The following is an 18,130-nucleotide window of genomic DNA, read 5'->3' as shown; positions in this document are numbered from 1 at the left end:
TTTCTCTTGATCATAATGAGCCTTGAAGGGAATCCTAAGTAGTTTCATGGAACCCACTAGCTGAGGGCCTGTGCCAAGACCTTCATGCAGTGTCTGTTATGGTAGATCTGTGCATGAGGAGTTCTCCTGCAAAGTCCATTCATTCAAGCTTTTGTCTGGGAAGTCCCTGGGAAGAGTGGAGCAGTCTCTGCTCCCCACATGTTTTCCAGACCAGGGTGACCCCAGTCTTGTTAAAACAAAAGATTTTTCTCCCAAAACCAGCATATTTCCTGTGAGAGAAATTGAAGGAATATCTGTGCACTCAATTTCTAGTGAGTGAAATGCATTTCTCCCACTAGAAATGTAACTCCTGTCCATACCCCTTGTGAGCCTCCAGAATATAGTGCGTACATCGTGCTAGAGTTGTCCTTTGAATTTACATTCAAGTCAATAGATTATACCGTGTATATTCAGTGGCACAGCAGATGTGGTCTAGCTGGATATGCCCGGAAGCATAGTTGCAGTCAAGTTGGTAAAGTACCAGAGGGCAATTTATTCAGCTGTAATGGGTGACTGAAAGTTGTTGAGGAGCTGGACGTTCTTTAGTACACTGTGCATCTACACAAGAGGTTTACTGTGGAGCTGACTAATTAGTTCCACAGTAAGGTCTCAACAGCTACACATGCGGCCCTAGTAGGGCTGCATGTAAACACAAGTATTATCCTGCAGCAGCATTGTTTAGTGTACCACAACGTACGTATAGATGCTGATGAGGCTGGCTGGGGTAGGAGGGTGCTTCAGTGTGGGAGCTGCCTGCCAGGTAGCCCCACACTGAAGCACCCTCATGACACAGCCAGCCCCTCCGCACCCGCCCCCCTCCGCAGCCGGGTGAGCCAGGTTGAAGCAGCCCCAGGCTGGCAGGATGACTCCCCAGCCTCTCTGCCAGGTTGGCCTGCTCTGAATCTGATCAATGTGCTGTGGTCCTGGGTGCATGTGTAAATATAGTACCCAAGAACAGTAAACTGTGGTGCAAACTGTGCTGGAGTTTATTCAGGTACATTCATTTCACATATAGATGTGCCCTGTCATGTGAAAGAGAATGAAGTCAGGGGCTGTCTTTGTCTCATTTTTCTTAACAAGTTTATCCATTTGAATGTTGGGAATCTGTCTCCTGTTGGGAAACCCCAGCTATTCTCCCAGGCCTAGCTTGTGGATCAGGCCTCACTACAAGTAGGTCCCACAAGGAGAAACTTGTTTTACCTGCACCACAAGACAGATAACCGAACTACTCTGTAGCTCTGATTGTGGTACTATGGCTATGGTAACCCCTGCTGTGGTGTTACCCGCAGCCCACCAGGGTCAGAAGCTGCCTGATTTGTTCAGGGGCAGATCCAGTAACCTCAGGCCATGGCATATCATTGCTCCTTCTCCCAAGCCACGCTCTGAGAGCACTGCCAAACATCTGGTTTCACAGCTACAAGGCCAAAACATGTGAAGTGGAAAAGCTAAAGAGGCAGCTGACAAGGTTGGTCACTTTCTTCTGTGAACAGAAGTTAAAATTGTTTCTTTTCTTCCTGTCTCAACCTAAACTTAACCATTTACTGGATAAATGTGAGGTTAACAGACACTTGAGAAGTGCAACGGCCCAGTTCATCCCAGACCTCAGTGGAGTTACGGCAGCAATAGTTTGGCTCGGTAGCTTCATCTTCCTGCAGTTTGCAATGTTGTGACACTGATTAAAGTGAGATTTATGTGCTTTCTTTAGGACTGGGCGTCCAGTCCGTTTTATCTTGGAGCGACATGATGATATGCTCATCGTTGGAAACCGACACCCTTTCCTTGGAAAATATAAGGTGAGTGGGAAGGGGAGATAGATCACAGAACTATCTTGGGCAAGACCCTTGGGTGGTATAAATCAAGTACTGCTTTATTGAAGCTGATGGAGTCACCTCTGCTTGCACCAGTTAAGGATCCTGGGCCTAGTTGTGTTGGTTTGGATTGTGTTGGTTTGAATCTGGGTTTTCATTTTGGTTGCTTTGATTGTTCTCTTCTAGATGTTGTTATAAATGAGACATTAAATCAGTGGGCACAAAAATGATGAAAAACCAAAAAGGAATAAATGCAAGCTAACAATAAGCTTTCTGAAGGATCCTTCTGCAAAATGTCTGCAGCATTTGCTTATGGTATTAACTTAATGAATCAGGTCAGAGGCAAGTTACTAGTGGAGCTTTAATGAAGTTCCAGGGCCGGTCCTAAGAACATAGAAGCATAGGAACTGCCATTTACTGGGTCTGACCATAGGCCAATCTAACCCAGTAATCTGTAGCACTCAGTGGCAGAAGTGGATGCTGAGGAGGATGGTAAATAGAGCATGTCCAGAAGTGTCCAACCCCCTGCTCTTCTTCCACTGCAGCTTCAAGCATTCAGGGGTTTAGGATACACACTGTGTGTAAAAGAAAAGAAAAAGAACATCCTTTTGTTAGTTTTAGACCTGCTACCTAATCGTTCCATTGCATGTCCCCTACGCCTAGTATTGTAAGAAAAAGTAAATAATAAATCCCTATTTATTTTCTCTGCACCAGTTAATATTTTGTAAACCTCTGTCATGTTCCCACTCTATCATATTCCAGTCCATCTCTTACATAAATGGAAAAGCGCTATCCTATTTAGTCTCTCCTCACTTGGATGTCCTTCTATACCCCTGGTCACCTGGGTTGCCCTTCACTTTTCATTTCTAGTTCTTTTATATTCTTTTAGGTGGAAGCCATACAAAACTGATGCAGGGTTCAAATTGTGGATACTCCACAGATTTATAAAGGGGCATAATGATACTTTCTGTTTTGTTTACAATTCCCTGTTGTTGAATGCTGAGCTGATGTTTTAGTGAACCATCTACAGACTCTGCAATGCCTCCAAAATCTCTCCTCATTTTTTTTCTAAAACAGGAAAACAAATACCTGATCATGTATATATATTTTGTGTTGCTTTCCCCCATGTACATCGCTTTACACAAATCAGCGTGGAATTTCATCTGCCATTTCTTTCTCATTCCCTCAGTTTTACAAGTTTCTTCTGTAGCTCTTCACAGTCTGCTTTGATTTTATCACTCTGAATAATTGCACGTAATCTGCAAACTTGGCAAACTCACTAGTCATTTCTCTTTTCATTTATGACATTATTAAACAGCACTGGTCCAGCATAGATCCTTGGGAAACTTCACTGTTATTTCTTTTTGTTCAAAGAACTGCCCATGTTGCCCACTCTTTGTTCCTGTTTTATGTTTTCATTAATAATGGTAGCATGATGGTAGCACCTAAAGTGGAAGTGTGCTAATGAAACTTGCTGATGCCACAAAGCTGGAAGGCATCATCAATATACCAGAGGCCTGGACTATCACAGAGGACCAACAGATTACCAGGAGGTCTGCAATAGTAAAATGGCACGCAATGTAATATTACAAAAGTGCAAGTCAGTTAGGAACTAACAATGAACATTTCTGCTGTAAACGGAGAGCTCATCAGTTGAAAATGATAGAGGAAGAGAAAGGCCTAGTATAGCAGTCAATCCCAGGATGACATGGAGTATATCTACCCAGAACAGTGCAGAGTAAACGAGCAAGCTAATTTATCAGAAGCAGTAACTTTGTTACTACAGTGCTCTGCCTCAGGTATTTTAAATTGTCAGTAGGGTAGATTAGCATAGGAGGAGCTAATTAGGACAGGTCTCCTAGTCCACTTACAGCTGGTTCAAGCATCTCTATGTAGCACTGTGTTGTGCAGTGCAAATACATCTTATGAGCCAGCAGTGTCATGCAGCTATGAAAAAGGCAAATAAGATCCTCAGACACATCCGCAGAAGTATTTCCAGTAGAGATACAGATGTATTAGTGGCAATGTACAAGGCCCTGGTGACAGCTCACCTGGAATATTTTCTACAATTCTCATCAACTTATTCAAGAAAGGTTAATCACATTTTTAATGGATGTGAAGAAAAGGCTACTAGAATTATTTGGGAACTTCAGAGTGAGTTTTCTGAGAGGAGAACACAAGAGCTTGGATTTTAGCCAAGCAAACAACAGCTGTGAGCAGATATGACTGCTCTCTGTAAGTGCCTCAAGAGGATAAACACCACAGTAGAAGCTATAAATTAAAGGGCAAGGTTGGCACAAAGGTAAATGTTGATAAACTGGCCAAGCATAAATTTATATTGGATATTAGAAAAAACTCCTAACAGAGGAGAAATATTCTGGAACAGGCTGTATATAACACACAAAACATATTATATTATACTGTTATAGTATATAACATAGCAGTATATTACATACAAAATGAATCTGGCTATATAATTATATAATACTAAAACTAATAGGAATAGATGTAGGAATATAAGACTGAAAGGCCTCTGGTGTCACGGAGTCCAGCCCATAGCATGTCATATAATCTCTTGCATAAATTAAATAAGCTTCATTGTATTTCCAGTAGAGAAATGGGGCAAAAATGTCACTGCTTTTAAGATGAAGATTATTTAATTTATGCAAGGGATTATACGATTCAGAGGAGATTCAGCCCGATTTGGCGGACGAATCTTGGAATTTAAATTGAATTGTGAGACCAATAAAAAGGTCCAAATCAATTCAAAGCCTGAAAATTGATTTGGAAAAGATTTGGAGATTTGGGTGGTTGCCACACACTGCTGCAGGGAGCTGAACCCGGCCTCTGTGCCAGTAAATAAGGGACGAGGGGAGGGAGGCTGAAGAAGGAAGGAGGGGACCATGGAGGGACCCCCACCTGGTCCCATCCCCTGCCTGCTCCCCCAGCTCCCCTGAGTGCCATCCACTCCCTGCCCCGTCAATGGCTACCCCACCCGGCCCCAGTGTCCCAGCACTTAAAAAAAAAAAAAGAAGCCCTGCACTTGGAAGCTCCTGCAGCAGCTGTCAGGCCTTTGGGATCTCAGTGGCAGAGCCTGGCAGGATCTGGTGAGTGTGGGGCTTTTTTTTTTTTTTAAGTGCCGGGACGCTGGGGCTGGGTGGAGCAGCCATTGATGTGGCTGGGAGAGCAGGTAAGGGATGGGGCCTGTTCAATTCAGAGATTTGGCCGAATTAATTCAGGACAGTGATTTGAATCAACTAATTGAATCACTATCCCCCAAATCGCCCAAATCCGAATCCAAAACAAATACTAGCTGCTTCACACAGGCCTACCATCCACCTCTTTCATCAGCTGACAGAATGGAAAAATAGCACCAGCAAAGGGAAAATAACTCTTACCAATTAAGCAGAGAGCATCTGTTGAGCTAGTGCATAGTCAAGAAAAATGTAAGATGAATGGATCCAGACATGACCTGAGTAATAAAGAGTCTTGATTGTGGACCCAGTTTTCCCGTTTGGCCAGCATCTCCCTACTCAGGTCTAGTCTGGGTTTCAAACAGGTGAAAATCTTTGCATTGTGGGCAATCAGATATCATAAGCTTGCCTTGCTGTTTCATGCAAGAAAAGAGCAATGGACAACTTTCAAGTGAATAACCCATAATCAGTGTGCATATAAAAGAATAGTACCAGAGCTGCTCAGGATAGCAGAGATCTTCTAATAATGTACAGTCTGAATCCAAATTCTGCCCTTGCAGCTCCACAGTTACATCATCCTGTAGATAATGGTGCATTTATTTAAATTCATATGAGGCCTCCTTTCTTTGACTATCAAAATCAATAGCAAAACTCCAATAGACTTTGGTTGGTGCAGGAGCAGGACTCATAAAGTTCAGGAGTCTGAGTCTCTTGTTTAACTTGTACATGCTGTTTGGTTTGGTTACAAAGAGCAAGTTGTCATACATGCTTGGAAAGATTACAAAAAGTGTTGGCTCTTGTGTTATAGGTAGGATTCATGAATGACGGTAGAATCGTGGCTGCAGACATTCAGGCCTACATTAATGCTGGGTGTACACCAGACGAGTCTGAAATGGTACGTCTTCGTAAACAGGTGGTCACTTCACTGAAGCAGAATTTGTCAGAAGAAGTAATGTTTTTAATTGGACTAGTATAGTTGGGAGAGATAGAAGACAACTTCCAAGCTTCAACTGTTCTACTTCAACTTTCAAGCTTCAACTGTTCAGGGCTAGGGAAAAAAGTGGTTACTTTCCATGCAAAGTATAACTTAAACAATTGCTTCAATGTGACATAATTTAATAAATGTGATTAATTGAAATAAAAGTGGATAGTTATCACTTGTGAATCAAACAAAAGTTAGCAAGGGGAGAAGTGAGAGGTAAGTTTCAATGAGGCATAAAACTAATATCACTGTTAACTCCATGGCTTTTGGCATCAAGTGAAGTTATGAATCTTTGTTTCCAAGCATGGCATCTGAAGGTACTGTGAGGGCCTTCTTTGAAGGTAAGGACTGTGAAGTGCAAGACTGGGTGGCATTTTTGTGAAAAGCCTTCTCCCATTAATGCTAGGGGGCTTCTTGTCTTTATTATTTTTCTGTGGGAGTTCATTCTGGAGTGGAATTGTTGTTTGCTTTCAGTCACCTACTATCCATGATGGCATTTGGTATATTGGAAGTATGTCATGCTCTAAGAGGCTTGCATAGAAGCCTGGGATTCTAATGGTTTTTTGGGGGGGGGTACTGATAGTGGCAGCAGAGATGTGTTGGCAGGCCCTTCAATTCTATTTGCTATTACTTGTTTTTAATAAGTAGTGAATCTACTCTAGCTAGGGACCCTTCATGGTCTGCAACAGATATACATCTGTGACATGGATCTTTGTTTTGAGGGACAACCAAGGAGGTTGTCTGCTGCCCGTCATAAGGGCTTACGAATTTCATATTTACGATTGCAATGGAGCATGCCCATGTTGATTAGATAACTGCCTAGCTTAGAGCACCCCACTGTGTCTCTGAACATGCAAGGTATTCCCCCATCACCAACTCTCATTTTGCACAAGCATTATTCTCCTGGCCTCAGCAGCTGCTCCTGATTTACACTGGTGGAAACAGCAGAACAATCGGGCCTCCTGGGTACAATACTGTTCCGCCTTTTAAGCAGTTTTTGGCAGTCCAGCGAATTGCTTCTTAGTGTGGGATGATGCTCATTCAAAAGGAAAAAAGTTGTTTTAACAGGAATTTTCTTTCTTGCTACAGGTAATAGCGTATATTGTATTAAAAATGGATAACGCTTACAAGATCCCCAATTTCCGAGTCAGGGGCCGCGCCTGCAAAACGCATTTGCCCTCAAATACTGCCTTCCGGGGATTTGGCTTCCCACAATCAGGACTGTTTGCAGAAACCTGGGTTATAGCCGTGGCAACCCAAACTGGTTTACCACCCGAGAAGGTAAACAGATTGAAGTTAACAAATAAAATGAGGCAAGATAGAGGCCTTGCTCTCACTGAAGTAAATGGCCAAATCCATGTGGAAAAGAAACAGTGACCTAATCTTTATCAAGCTTTTTTTACTGTAATAGGTTCATATAGAGCAAAATCCTACCACCTCTGCTCATACAGCTTATTCTTGAACTACTATATTTACCCAAATCTAAGACAACTTCAAATTTAAGATGACCTCCCCAATAATTAGATTCTATACATGGACAGTTTATAAGTGTGTTATAATTTTCCATGTGTAGAATCTAACTATTGTAGGGTTGTCTTTTAAATCCATCCCCCCAGTGCTACAGTAGGGAATGCAGCAGTTGAGGGGCAAGCAGCCTGATCCCTACCCCTTGTCTCCTGTCCTCATCGCTTATTTCCCCTGCTGCCGTCCCCCCACATGATGTCTGCAAAATCTTTTTTTGATCAGCCCAGGGACAACTGTATTCTAATCAGTCCCCCACCCCTGCTGCCTGTCCCCCTCCCCATGATGTCTGTGCCTGCTGCTACCAAGTCCCCCACCTGCCCCCATGTTTTCCCTGAAGCTTCTGCCCCATCTGTTGCCTGCCTCCCTGCCCCAAACCTTTGCCTCACTGCTACTTACCATCAGTCATGGCTCCAGCCCCATTCCACCCTGGGACACAGAGCACAGGGTAGCTCTGGCCATGGCCCAGCTATGTAGCAATAGTTGCAGCCACAGCAACTCTGACCCTGCAATGCTGGAGCTGCTGCCACCACCACTGTTGCTGTATGGCCAGGCCGGGGTCAGAACTACCATGTGCTCCATGCCCAGAACCACAAATGACAATAAGCAGCGGGGGGCAGGTGGAAGGGAGAAGGCACCAGGGGGCCAGAGGCTATGGGGATCGGCAGAGGGGGCAGAGGTAGGAGAGGAATGGCAAAGGAGGGGCAGGCAGCTGCTGCAGCTCTGACTCTGGCCCCAAGCCCCTCTCCTTGTGCTTGAATCCAAGATGAGGGGCTTTTTTTCCCTATGTTGAACATGGGGAAAAAATCCTAATGTTGGATTTAAATAAATATGGTAGCCCCACTGCAACTTGCAAGAAGCAAGGCTTTCTTCATACCAAATAATACTTATTCATTTGAATAGTGCTACTGACACTACACAGGGAAATGTGTACTACTTGATATACCTGACAGAATCAGGTCCTTTCATTGTGAGTTTTTTAGACCAGGGAATCAGTAATATGCTTTGAAAATCTTTGGCACTGGGTAGATAATTAGGATCTTCTTATTTGACTCCTTTTCCAGGTTCGGGACATGAACATGTATGAAGGAGTTAACGTAACTCCTTTCAAAGAGCAGTTTGATGCAACAAACCTGAGGAAATGTTGGACAGAATGTTTGGAGAAGTCTGAATACTACAGCAGGAAAACAGCAGCGGAAGAATTCAACAAGCAAAATTACTGGAAAAAGAAAGGGATTGCTATTATTCCCATGAAGTTCACAGCTGGATTTAATATGACGTTTTACCATCAGGTAAGCTTTAGGAATGTTGCCATAAAACATCCAAAAGCTCCAACAGTCTAACAAAACCCAGGGAGCATAGCTTTCCAAGACAGAAAGGACAAAGGTAGAAGGAAGGGAGATAGAGACCTGGATTTCTAATTTGATATACTCAAGTCTCAGCTGCCCAGTCATCTATCCTTTCAGGATGACTGTGCCAGAACCACGTGCATGGCTGTCCTCTCAGTAAATGCCAGCATAACTCATGATTCACACTAATCCCCCCCAGGCCTAGAAGAGAACCTCAGTTCTTGATTTTTCCACTACTTTCTACCCAAAAACTGTGTGTCATGCCACCCTCTATTGTCTGGTTCACATAGAACAGGCTTGTCCAACATGCGGCCTGCCAAGGCATTTTCTGTGGCCCACGGTGCTGCAACGGGAAGCTAAGGTAAACACTGTTTACTTTCGTTCCCGTCCCTCGTCCCTCCCCCAGCCCCTCAGCAGCTTCCTAATGGCTGCTGAAGGGACAAGGTTCCCACGCGCACTGCGTCAGCTTGACATTGCCGACACGGTGCACGTGGGAAGAGGAGTGCAGACCCAGCCCGCCTCCTCCCATCCCCAGCGCCACGTGGGGAAGCCACCACTTCTTGGCCCAAGCGACTCGCCACTCCCCGCCTGCAGACGAGAGGCAGCCCGGCTTGGCTGCCCGGCCCCGGGTCACTGGCGGAGGTGGAGCGGCACAGGCAGGTGCTTCCTCCCGCCGGGTTGTCACATTGGCCACGCTGCGCGGAGCAGTCCCAGGCTCGGGCGGAGCCTGCGCTCGCTGCGCCCCAAGGTGCCGCCCAGCCCCGGCCCCGGCTCCAGCTCACTCCAACCCAGCGCAGCGAACCCGCGGAGGGAGCGCGGCGGCCAGGCTCACCCTCGTCGTCTGCCCCTGCCGCCTCCTGCCCGACCGGGGCGCCGCAGGCAGGGCCAAGCCGGGCCGGGGGCGGGAAGACGGCACCTCCCCTGGGGCTGGGCTGGTGACTGTATGTGTGCCTTTCACAGGGGAGACTCTTCGTTGTTTTTGGTTACAAAAGGGAAAATGGGGGCAGAGCAGTTATAGTGTGTTGTTGTATTTGAGAGAGGCAAGTGTAAGTCCTGCTTTCTACTTGTGCTAAAAGCTCCCTTCTTTTTGCCCCCAGCTGTATTTGGGAACTGAGTCATTGATTCTGGGCAGTCCAAGGTGATCCAACATAATGCCACATGTATGCTTTTCAGAAAGAAGCTTGTGTGCCCTAACTTTGCTGTCCCTCTGTGTTAGTAGGGAAACTTGTCTCCTGCCTGACCACATGAGTGTTTGGTATTATTTCTTTGATGCTTTTTATATTGTTTTTATTTTGGATTTTAAACCACATTTCCAGACCCATTTCATTGTCAGTTCCTGCAACTTCATTTGTGTCAAAGGTCATGTGACATCATTTCTTGATGTGATACCACTTCCTGTGAGGTCTTTGAATATGGCTCACCGGCACACTGGGTGATAAAAAGTTTGTCATCTGGCCCCACATTCAAAAAGGTTGGACCCCCCACTGACATAGAAGATAATCATTACTACTGTAACTCAAGCAGCAATGGCCTGTGTTAGGGGCCAGATGGTTCAAACCCTATGGATGGCCCTACAAAGTTCCATAGAGCTGCACATGCAGGAATTTCATTTCTTTCAGTTTTGATCCATTCAATTCAGATGGTGACAACTCTTTTATTTTTGTTTAATTTAAAAAATAACACAAAAATTATAATCTGTGAGTTATGGAACAAGGCACCATAAAACCCGAGATTCACACTTCACCCATTTCCTCCACGTTTTGATTGCGTGTGTCATGCGCTAGCAAGTTTGTAGATTGTTAGCTAAGAGAGAGGTTCAAACACTTCACCCAGCAATATTTTACAGTAGCATTCAGACTGGGAGTTATACACACACAAGTGGGTATTTATTCCTGTGCAGAGGGTCAGTAGCAGACCAAGCACCAAGTCCTACCTAAGCCCTCAAAGTAATGCCCGAATAGAACTTAAATATACATTGGCCTTTTGCCAAGTTTATCCACAAGGATGAATTTCAATCCTAAAGGGAAATCCATCAGGACAGATGCAACTTTATTCCTCTTTACCCTTACTTTGTAGTTTACTGTTGGCAAGTAACAGGAAGGACAGGGGAGGGAGATAAGCCTCTCCTGAGGTGTAAGACATTGGTATTTATTCTATTTACACTCAGCTAAGATACTTCTTTAAAGTCAGTGGGTGAGTCCCCTGAATAAGAACTTCGGGATTTGGTCCCTGAACAGATAACGCATTCAGCTCCAGAAGGAAAAACAACAGGACATGTTATGGTATCCCACGGTCATTTGATTTCATAGTTCTGTCCCAGTCTTAGCCCTGCAGAAGTAGATGTAAATCCTTTTAGTTCAGCATTATGTTTAATTCTCAACTAGAGCCTCTTGTTCCACCATCAGTATAAAGAGCTTTCATAGGATTATTGTCATGGAGAGATTGTTTTCCCAATGTGTAATGCTAAATAGAAGTTTATCACATCTTTTCAAATTTGCTTCTTCCCTTTCTGCCCATTTTATGATCTCTACCCCTGTGGAATCTGAAAAATGACATGGATGTGCTAGAATAAGAATAGACAACTTGGGGTTCCCAGTCCATTCACTTGGCAGCCTATAGGCAGGCAAGGTTTTTTGAGTAGATGTGATATCTTTTATTAGACCAATTGAGTAGTTGGAAAAAAGTTCTTAGCAGTCTCTGCTGTTCTGAGACCCCAAGAAATGAGAGAAGCTAAAAGTGTGGCAGGATATCAGGTTGAATGTAAATACAGTAAAATCCCTGTTTTCCAGCATACCCTATTAAACCATGCCACCGCTGCTGTGCCACCGCCATCCACCACTTTGCACCGCTGTGTGCAACCAACCTGCGCTGCCACCGTCCTGCCACCGTACACCAGTCTCTCCTTGTGCCTGGAGGCAGTGAGCTCCTGCAGATGCTGCCGGCACTGTCGGCAGGGTGGGGGGCAGGTGGCGAGTTCCGACCACAAGTCAGCAACCACCCACAGGCACGCCGGCAGCATTGGCAGCAGCCAGAGGTGATCATGGTGGTGAGTGGCGACCACCCGCAGGGGTGCCTTTTTCAGGGGGTGCATCCCCATGTGCATGCCCTATGCGTCGCCCCTGCTCTGAATTCAAAACAGAGGCACTTAATACTTGATCTAAAGAACTTCTGTAACTAGTCCTTTAGGTGCTTTGTTCTTTTTTGGGGGCCAGCCAAGAGAAGGCAACATCATTCACTTATAAAAAAAAAAAAAAAACCCAAAGAAAAAAAAGTATGTTTACATTGCCTGATGCCCACAAGGACTGACAATCCAACATCAAACACTGCCATCTCATGCTCTTACTGGGGCAAGGAGGGAGCAGTACCTAATGCTAATCATGTCACCACAAGAAGCTGGATAACATGACTCATTCACCCAATCTCACAGGAAAAAGAAAATAACCACTTGTTGAAATGAATTGTTGCAATACTCGCAGAACTCCAGTTCACAACAAGCAGCCTAACTAGACAGCCCCTCATCCCAAATTGCTAACTGCCAAAGATTTCCCATGTCAGATGTCTAACACATACCCCCTAACCCACCTCTGAATTAATAATATGCTGATTTCTGTACTCTCAGGGGTACAAAACTGCCTCCTTCCTTTCTCCTTTTAGTAAATTTAACATCAGCCTTAACAGATTAAGAAGATTCAACCAGTTTCTGTTACCTTTCTTTAGGCTGCAGCTCTGGTGCATATCTATACAGATGGGTCAGTGCTGGTGACTCATGGTGGAGTTGAACTGGGACAAGGAATTCACACCAAGATGCTACAGGTAGGACAGGAATTAACCATTTGACTGTAGACAGAACTAAAACCAGAAAGATATTCATGCCATGGCATCAGTTGAGAAGGTGACCAGCACCCTGAGGTCCTGTATGGAAAGTCTAGGGACAGCCATGATAGTGGGGAATCTGAGGCTGAAGGGAGTACTGTGTTACTGCTCCTGATTTACCCAAGAGACCAAATTTCAGGAGTGGGGTAAGGATTTGTTTAGAAACTAGCTCACAATCTATCTATTCTATTGAGAACTCAGGGGAGCTGAGCCTATTAAAAAAATGGAGGTACCTGCATCACTGCTATGAATGTATCTAAGGTCCAAGTGCCTGTGGGATTAATTTCTTTAGTGTAACAAACATATCTAACATCAGTCCCTTGATTCTGCATGTTATGTGAATATTATAAGCACTAAGAATTATGGAGTTGCCATGTTTATATGGCATATAAATAATTTGGGAACTTCCATGTGGCAAACAAGAGAGGTATGACTACCAGAATGTGGTGCAGCATTGTAAATTGGGCATATAAACAACTTAAATAGCACGTGTGTGTGTGTGTGTGTGTGTGTGTGTACAAATGGCAACATTTTTCACTGTATTTACTCAAATCTAAGATAACCTTGAATTTAAGGAGTCCCCCCAATAGTTAGATTCTATATATGGAAAATGCATAAATGTGTTATAATTTTCCAGATATAGAATCTAATTATTGGAGGGTTGTCTTAAATTTGTACCCTGGCATTGCTACAGCAGGGGAAATAGTGACTGGGGTGTCAAGTGGTCCACTTGCGCTCTGCCACTCCCACTTCTTCCCCCTGCATCCTTCCTGCCCCCTTACCACTGGCACCCCCCAACCCCAGCTCCCCAACACCTCTGCCCCTCTCCCCAACTCCCCATGATCTTTGTCCCTTCCCCCTGCTCCCTGCCTCTCCCTGCCACTCCCCACATCAGCTGGAGTACAGCATGTGGAAGCACAGCCCTTGCTGAGCCATGCATCAGGGTGGGAGCCGCTGATTGGCTGGGCAGGAGACAGTGTCCATGTGCTCCATGCCTGGAGGGAACCCCGTCCCAGACAGAGCGGAGCTATGCCTGACAGTAAGGTGGGGGAAAGGGCCAGAGGAAGAGGAAGAAGCTGCAGAGGGAAGGTTGCAGGGCAACAGGCTGCTGTGGGTCTGACTGTGGCCCGACCTGGGCTCAGCGTCAGTCAGAGCCACAATGGCCACCTGCTCCCACCCTTACTTTGTGCACAAATCTAAGATAAGGGTCCTTTCCCCCCATGCTGACCGGGGGCGGGGGGGAGACTTGTCTTAGATTCAAATAAACATTATATATTGTCTTGACTTCTGCCAATTCTGTAAGCCTCTGAGGGACCAGATGTCATTTTGTTTACTTCCCTTACAGGTTGCTAGCCGTGAATTAAAGGTACCACTGTCATACATACACCTGTGTGAAACAAGTACAACAACTGTACCTAACGCATTAGTCACAGCAGGATCAGTTGGATCAGAAACCAATGGAAAAGCAGTCCAGGTCACATTTATTATGAATTATTATTGTTGTTGTTTCTTTCAAATAATTAATAGTGCTCTGAGTGTTTGCACCTCTTCCACGTTGATCTTGTTTTCACTTACACTGCTGCAAACAAGGTATACATCATGCAGATCCAGTGGTGTTCAATCCAGTGTACAAAAAACAAAAACAAAAAAGAAGAGCCAGGCTCTCTGGCTTCTCTTTGGAGAGGGTTTCAGTTGTACAGTGGTGTGTAAATAGCTCAGTTACACCAGAGCAGATGCCACTACTGGTCCTTGGTAAGTGCTGCCTTTGTGCTATCCAGCTGGAAGGCAAGAGAGGTGGGATTAGATGTTCAGGGGGAGGAGCAGAAAGATCATCCTCAGAATGAATCTGTCTCACAAATCAGAGCTCACTGTTGCTGGATTCATTTCCTTGGCTCTATTCATTGTTCTCTATTTGTCTCCTCCCCAGGATGCTTGTCAGATTCTTCGGAAGCGCCTGGAACCCATCATTCAGAAGAATCCTGAAGGCAAATGGGAGGACTGGGTTAGTGCTGCTTGTATATCTTTCTACAGGCCTGATAGCTCCATGGATGAGTCATTGGTATTTAGCCCCAGCCCACAGCGTGGAACTGCAATGCCCCTGGGCAGCTTGGGGAGGGGTTGTGCCTCTGTAGGGGCTGCACAGGCTGATCCCCCAGCATGACTGGCCAGGTCTTGAAACTATCTTTGTGTGAGGTGTCCTTGTGCCATTTCTTACATACCCAGGGTAGGTCCAGGATTAGTCAGGTCCACTATTGGATGGGGATGGATGCTGGACTGTCATCTGACTCCTGCAATATGGATACATCAGCTGTTCAGTACTTATCAGAAATACCTTCTCGATAAGGAGGCCACACGACATTATTGGAAAGGAAGTGCTGGCATCTGAGACAGCGTTTCTGCATAGGCATAACCCTGTGAAAATTGTTCTGTTCCAGGCATCAAAAATAAAACACATGTTAATAGACATATTGTTATATACTGATGACTCCTAAAGGCTCCAATGCTGTTATCATCCACATGGATTAAGAGCATTTTGAACCCTGCCACCATCGTTCTGTTCATTGCCAAAGGAAGGCCTCACTAGTGAGCTATGGTCCAAAGTACTTTTCCCCTTTGGGTAGCCTTGGCTAGTTAAGTCTGGGCAGGGTATTGGTTTTTCTCTCCATAATTCTTGATGGTGCTATGGATGCATCTGCCTCAGCTCCCATTACACCATGTGTGATGAGCTTTCTCCCTCCCTGCAATGACTCCCAGTATATCACCACATTAGTTTTGTCATAGGGCTTGAGGCATCTCTAAGTCCTTTTTCACCTGCCTTTCCATGCTGGTTAACTTCATCGGCTTTATTTTCTTCAGCAAGCACCAAGTATTTGCCCCATGTATCAGTGTTCATTGAACACAAATGCCTATAAAATCCCACTTCTCTCTCTATGGAAAGGTAATTGGTTCTTCATATTTGTTCAGGCTTCTAATATATTACTAAGAATAGCTGGGAAAATATTTATATTGCAAAGATGTCTAGAATTCCTCATCATGCTGGGTGCTGTACAACCATAGAAAAGAGGCAGTCCAAACCTGACATGGCTAGCAAGCTAAAGAATGCATATTCGGAGAGGTTTCTTCATCTTATCTCCTTGGTTTGAAATAGATCATAATGCACCAATGCATTTTAATGCATGAATTAGCCATGATGATGAAATCAATAGTATTATTTTGTATCATGTGTAAATTAAAATACGATTATTTTGTATCGTGTAAATTTTGTAAAATGTGTAAATATTTCCAATTCTTTTCTGCAGAAAAGCAAGAAGTGCAGTAAAGCCAGCCTGTGATCTAGTTGGGGGAGCAGAGAAATGGGAGCAAACAGTTTCTGGGTTCTCTTGCACTGACTCCCTTTGGCTGCCTATACATGTGCTTGGAGATGGGGAGGGGGTCTTTTAATTAGAGCAGTTCTCAGGCAGCCACTCTAATTAAAACACCATAATGTCACATGTATTAAGCCCCTGTGTGTTTAAAAATGGCCATGGGATGCTTTATCTAAACCTTGTTTGGCAAGGTTTAGCTTTAGCACCCCATGGCCGTTTTAAAATGTGCGGGAGCTTAATACACATGATGCTAAAATTAGAATGCAGAGCAGACAGCAGCTTAATCAAATCTGCTCCAACATGTTCTAATTAGAACGTGAAGCACAACGTATCTAGGCACCCTCTGTGACCATAGCAGGTCAGTTAGGCCTGATGTGTATTAGAAGCCCTGTACATCTATAACTATGCTGAACTACAACTGACCTATTTATGCCAAGGCAGCCAATGACTGCCAATATAGGGAAACCAACTGTGATGCCTCTTGGGCAGCTCTATTGTGTCATTCCTCAGTTGCAGAAGGAATGGGAAGGTTTTAGCTTTGGGCTCCCTGGTTTGTCTTCTTATTATTGTTTTAGCATAAAAAAATCATTTGCTTCTCAGAAATGCTTATTTGTATGACAATAAATATGTCCATTGCAGATTAAGGAAGCTCACCAGGAAAGTATCAGTCTCTCAGCTACTGGCTATTTCAAGTAAGGAACACTCCCAAGGCTACCTGAAATTCCTGGCATCAAGGATCACAGTTATGGGCCTGGATTATGGGTCCAGCAAAGATAAAATTCTCCCCATGTACCCTCTCTAATCATTTTCCTGTCTCCTTTTCCTCCTATTCTGAATGCTAACTCCTGGACACAGCAGAGAGCCCAGGAAAGAGGCTGTCTGCTGGGGAGACTCTAGACTCCGGTACAGGAAAGGTGTCTCCCTCTGAGACCATACTAAGTAGCTGCTACTGCCATGTGAGGTGTTTGGGTGGGTTCATGTACTTTTTCCAGCCTCCCATCTCTGCCACAATTGGGCACAGGGAACCTACAAGGAGCTGTGCTCTGTAGCACCCATAAGTCTTTGCCTCCACACAGGCTCCTGCCCTCTGTCCCCCTCCCCCTTCTGCTGCCACGAACAACAGACAACAGCAATACAACATTCAGGATCTTCTTCACCTGGGGAGATACTGTGAAAATAGACAACTGCCAGTAGATCATTAACCAATTGCTGTTATGTGATTTACATGGCAAGCTGCTCTCTTGTGAGAGGGGAGGAGGTAATATATATATAGAATGTTATTGTTCACTCAGTCTGAAGGATGGTCTTGTTTCCACCAGAGGCTACGTTACATATATGAACTGGGAAAAAGGGGAAGGCCATGCTTTTCCATATTTTATTTTTGGAGTTGCTTGTTCTGAAGTTGAGATTGACTGTCTGACAGGAGACCACAAGGTAAGTAGCAAATGTTCCTTTGTGAACCTAAGTACAAATGGGTTAGTCTCCCCCAGTGTTTCACTTGTTTTGATGATTTTTCCCCTTGCTTTCTTTGCTAAGGCAGAAGAAATGGTCTTCACTAAATATTCTCTGGAAACTGCCAAGCAGTGTTAAATGGCTTAGTCCTCCTTGGTCTAATTTGTTCATAGAATCATAGAAAATGAGGCCTAGAAGGGACCTCAGGAGGCTGTCTAGTCCAGGGGCGGGCAATTATTTTGGGCGGAGGGCTGTTTACCGAGTTTTGGCAAGCTGTTGAGGTCTGCATGCATAGCCCTGCCCCTTGACAGGTGTCCCGCCCCCTGGTCACCATCTTGGGACCAATGTCCCAGGGCCAGCACCGGTGGGGCCCAGAGCGGGGCGTAGGCTGGCAGGGGTCTGTGGAGCCGGGCTGGGCTGCACCAGCAGGGAGAGTGGGGAGCTGGCCTGTCTCCATAGAGCCCCTGCTGGCTGGGACCCTGCACTCCTGCCTCCCTGCTCTGGGCCCTGCCAGTGCTGGCCCCGGAACAGGTGCAGGCCCCATGGA

General features: G+C 45.0%; 1 protein-coding gene across 1 annotated transcript in view; it reads left to right on the top strand.

Annotated features, from left to right (window-relative positions):
- Positions 1-18,130, top strand: part of LOC102383614 (aldehyde oxidase 3) — a 105,631-nt gene that overhangs the window by 45,811 nt on the left and 41,690 nt on the right. The window contains exons 23-29 of the mRNA XM_014519219.2: positions 1,745-1,832; positions 5,850-5,936; positions 7,113-7,304; positions 8,609-8,836; positions 12,611-12,706; positions 14,112-14,240; positions 14,694-14,768. Coding sequence (XP_014374705.1) covers positions 1,745-1,832; positions 5,850-5,936; positions 7,113-7,304; positions 8,609-8,836; positions 12,611-12,706; positions 14,112-14,240; positions 14,694-14,768 — 895 coding nt within the window. The remainder of the gene's footprint in view (positions 1-1,744; positions 1,833-5,849; positions 5,937-7,112; positions 7,305-8,608; positions 8,837-12,610; positions 12,707-14,111; positions 14,241-14,693; positions 14,769-18,130) is intronic.

The sequence above is a fragment of the Alligator sinensis genome, unplaced genomic scaffold, assembly GCF_000455745.1.
Source record: "Alligator sinensis unplaced genomic scaffold, ASM45574v1 scaffold566_1, whole genome shotgun sequence".
NCBI lineage: Eukaryota > Metazoa > Chordata > Crocodylia > Alligatoridae > Alligator > Alligator sinensis.
This window is presented reverse-complemented; position numbering and strand designations above follow the sequence as displayed.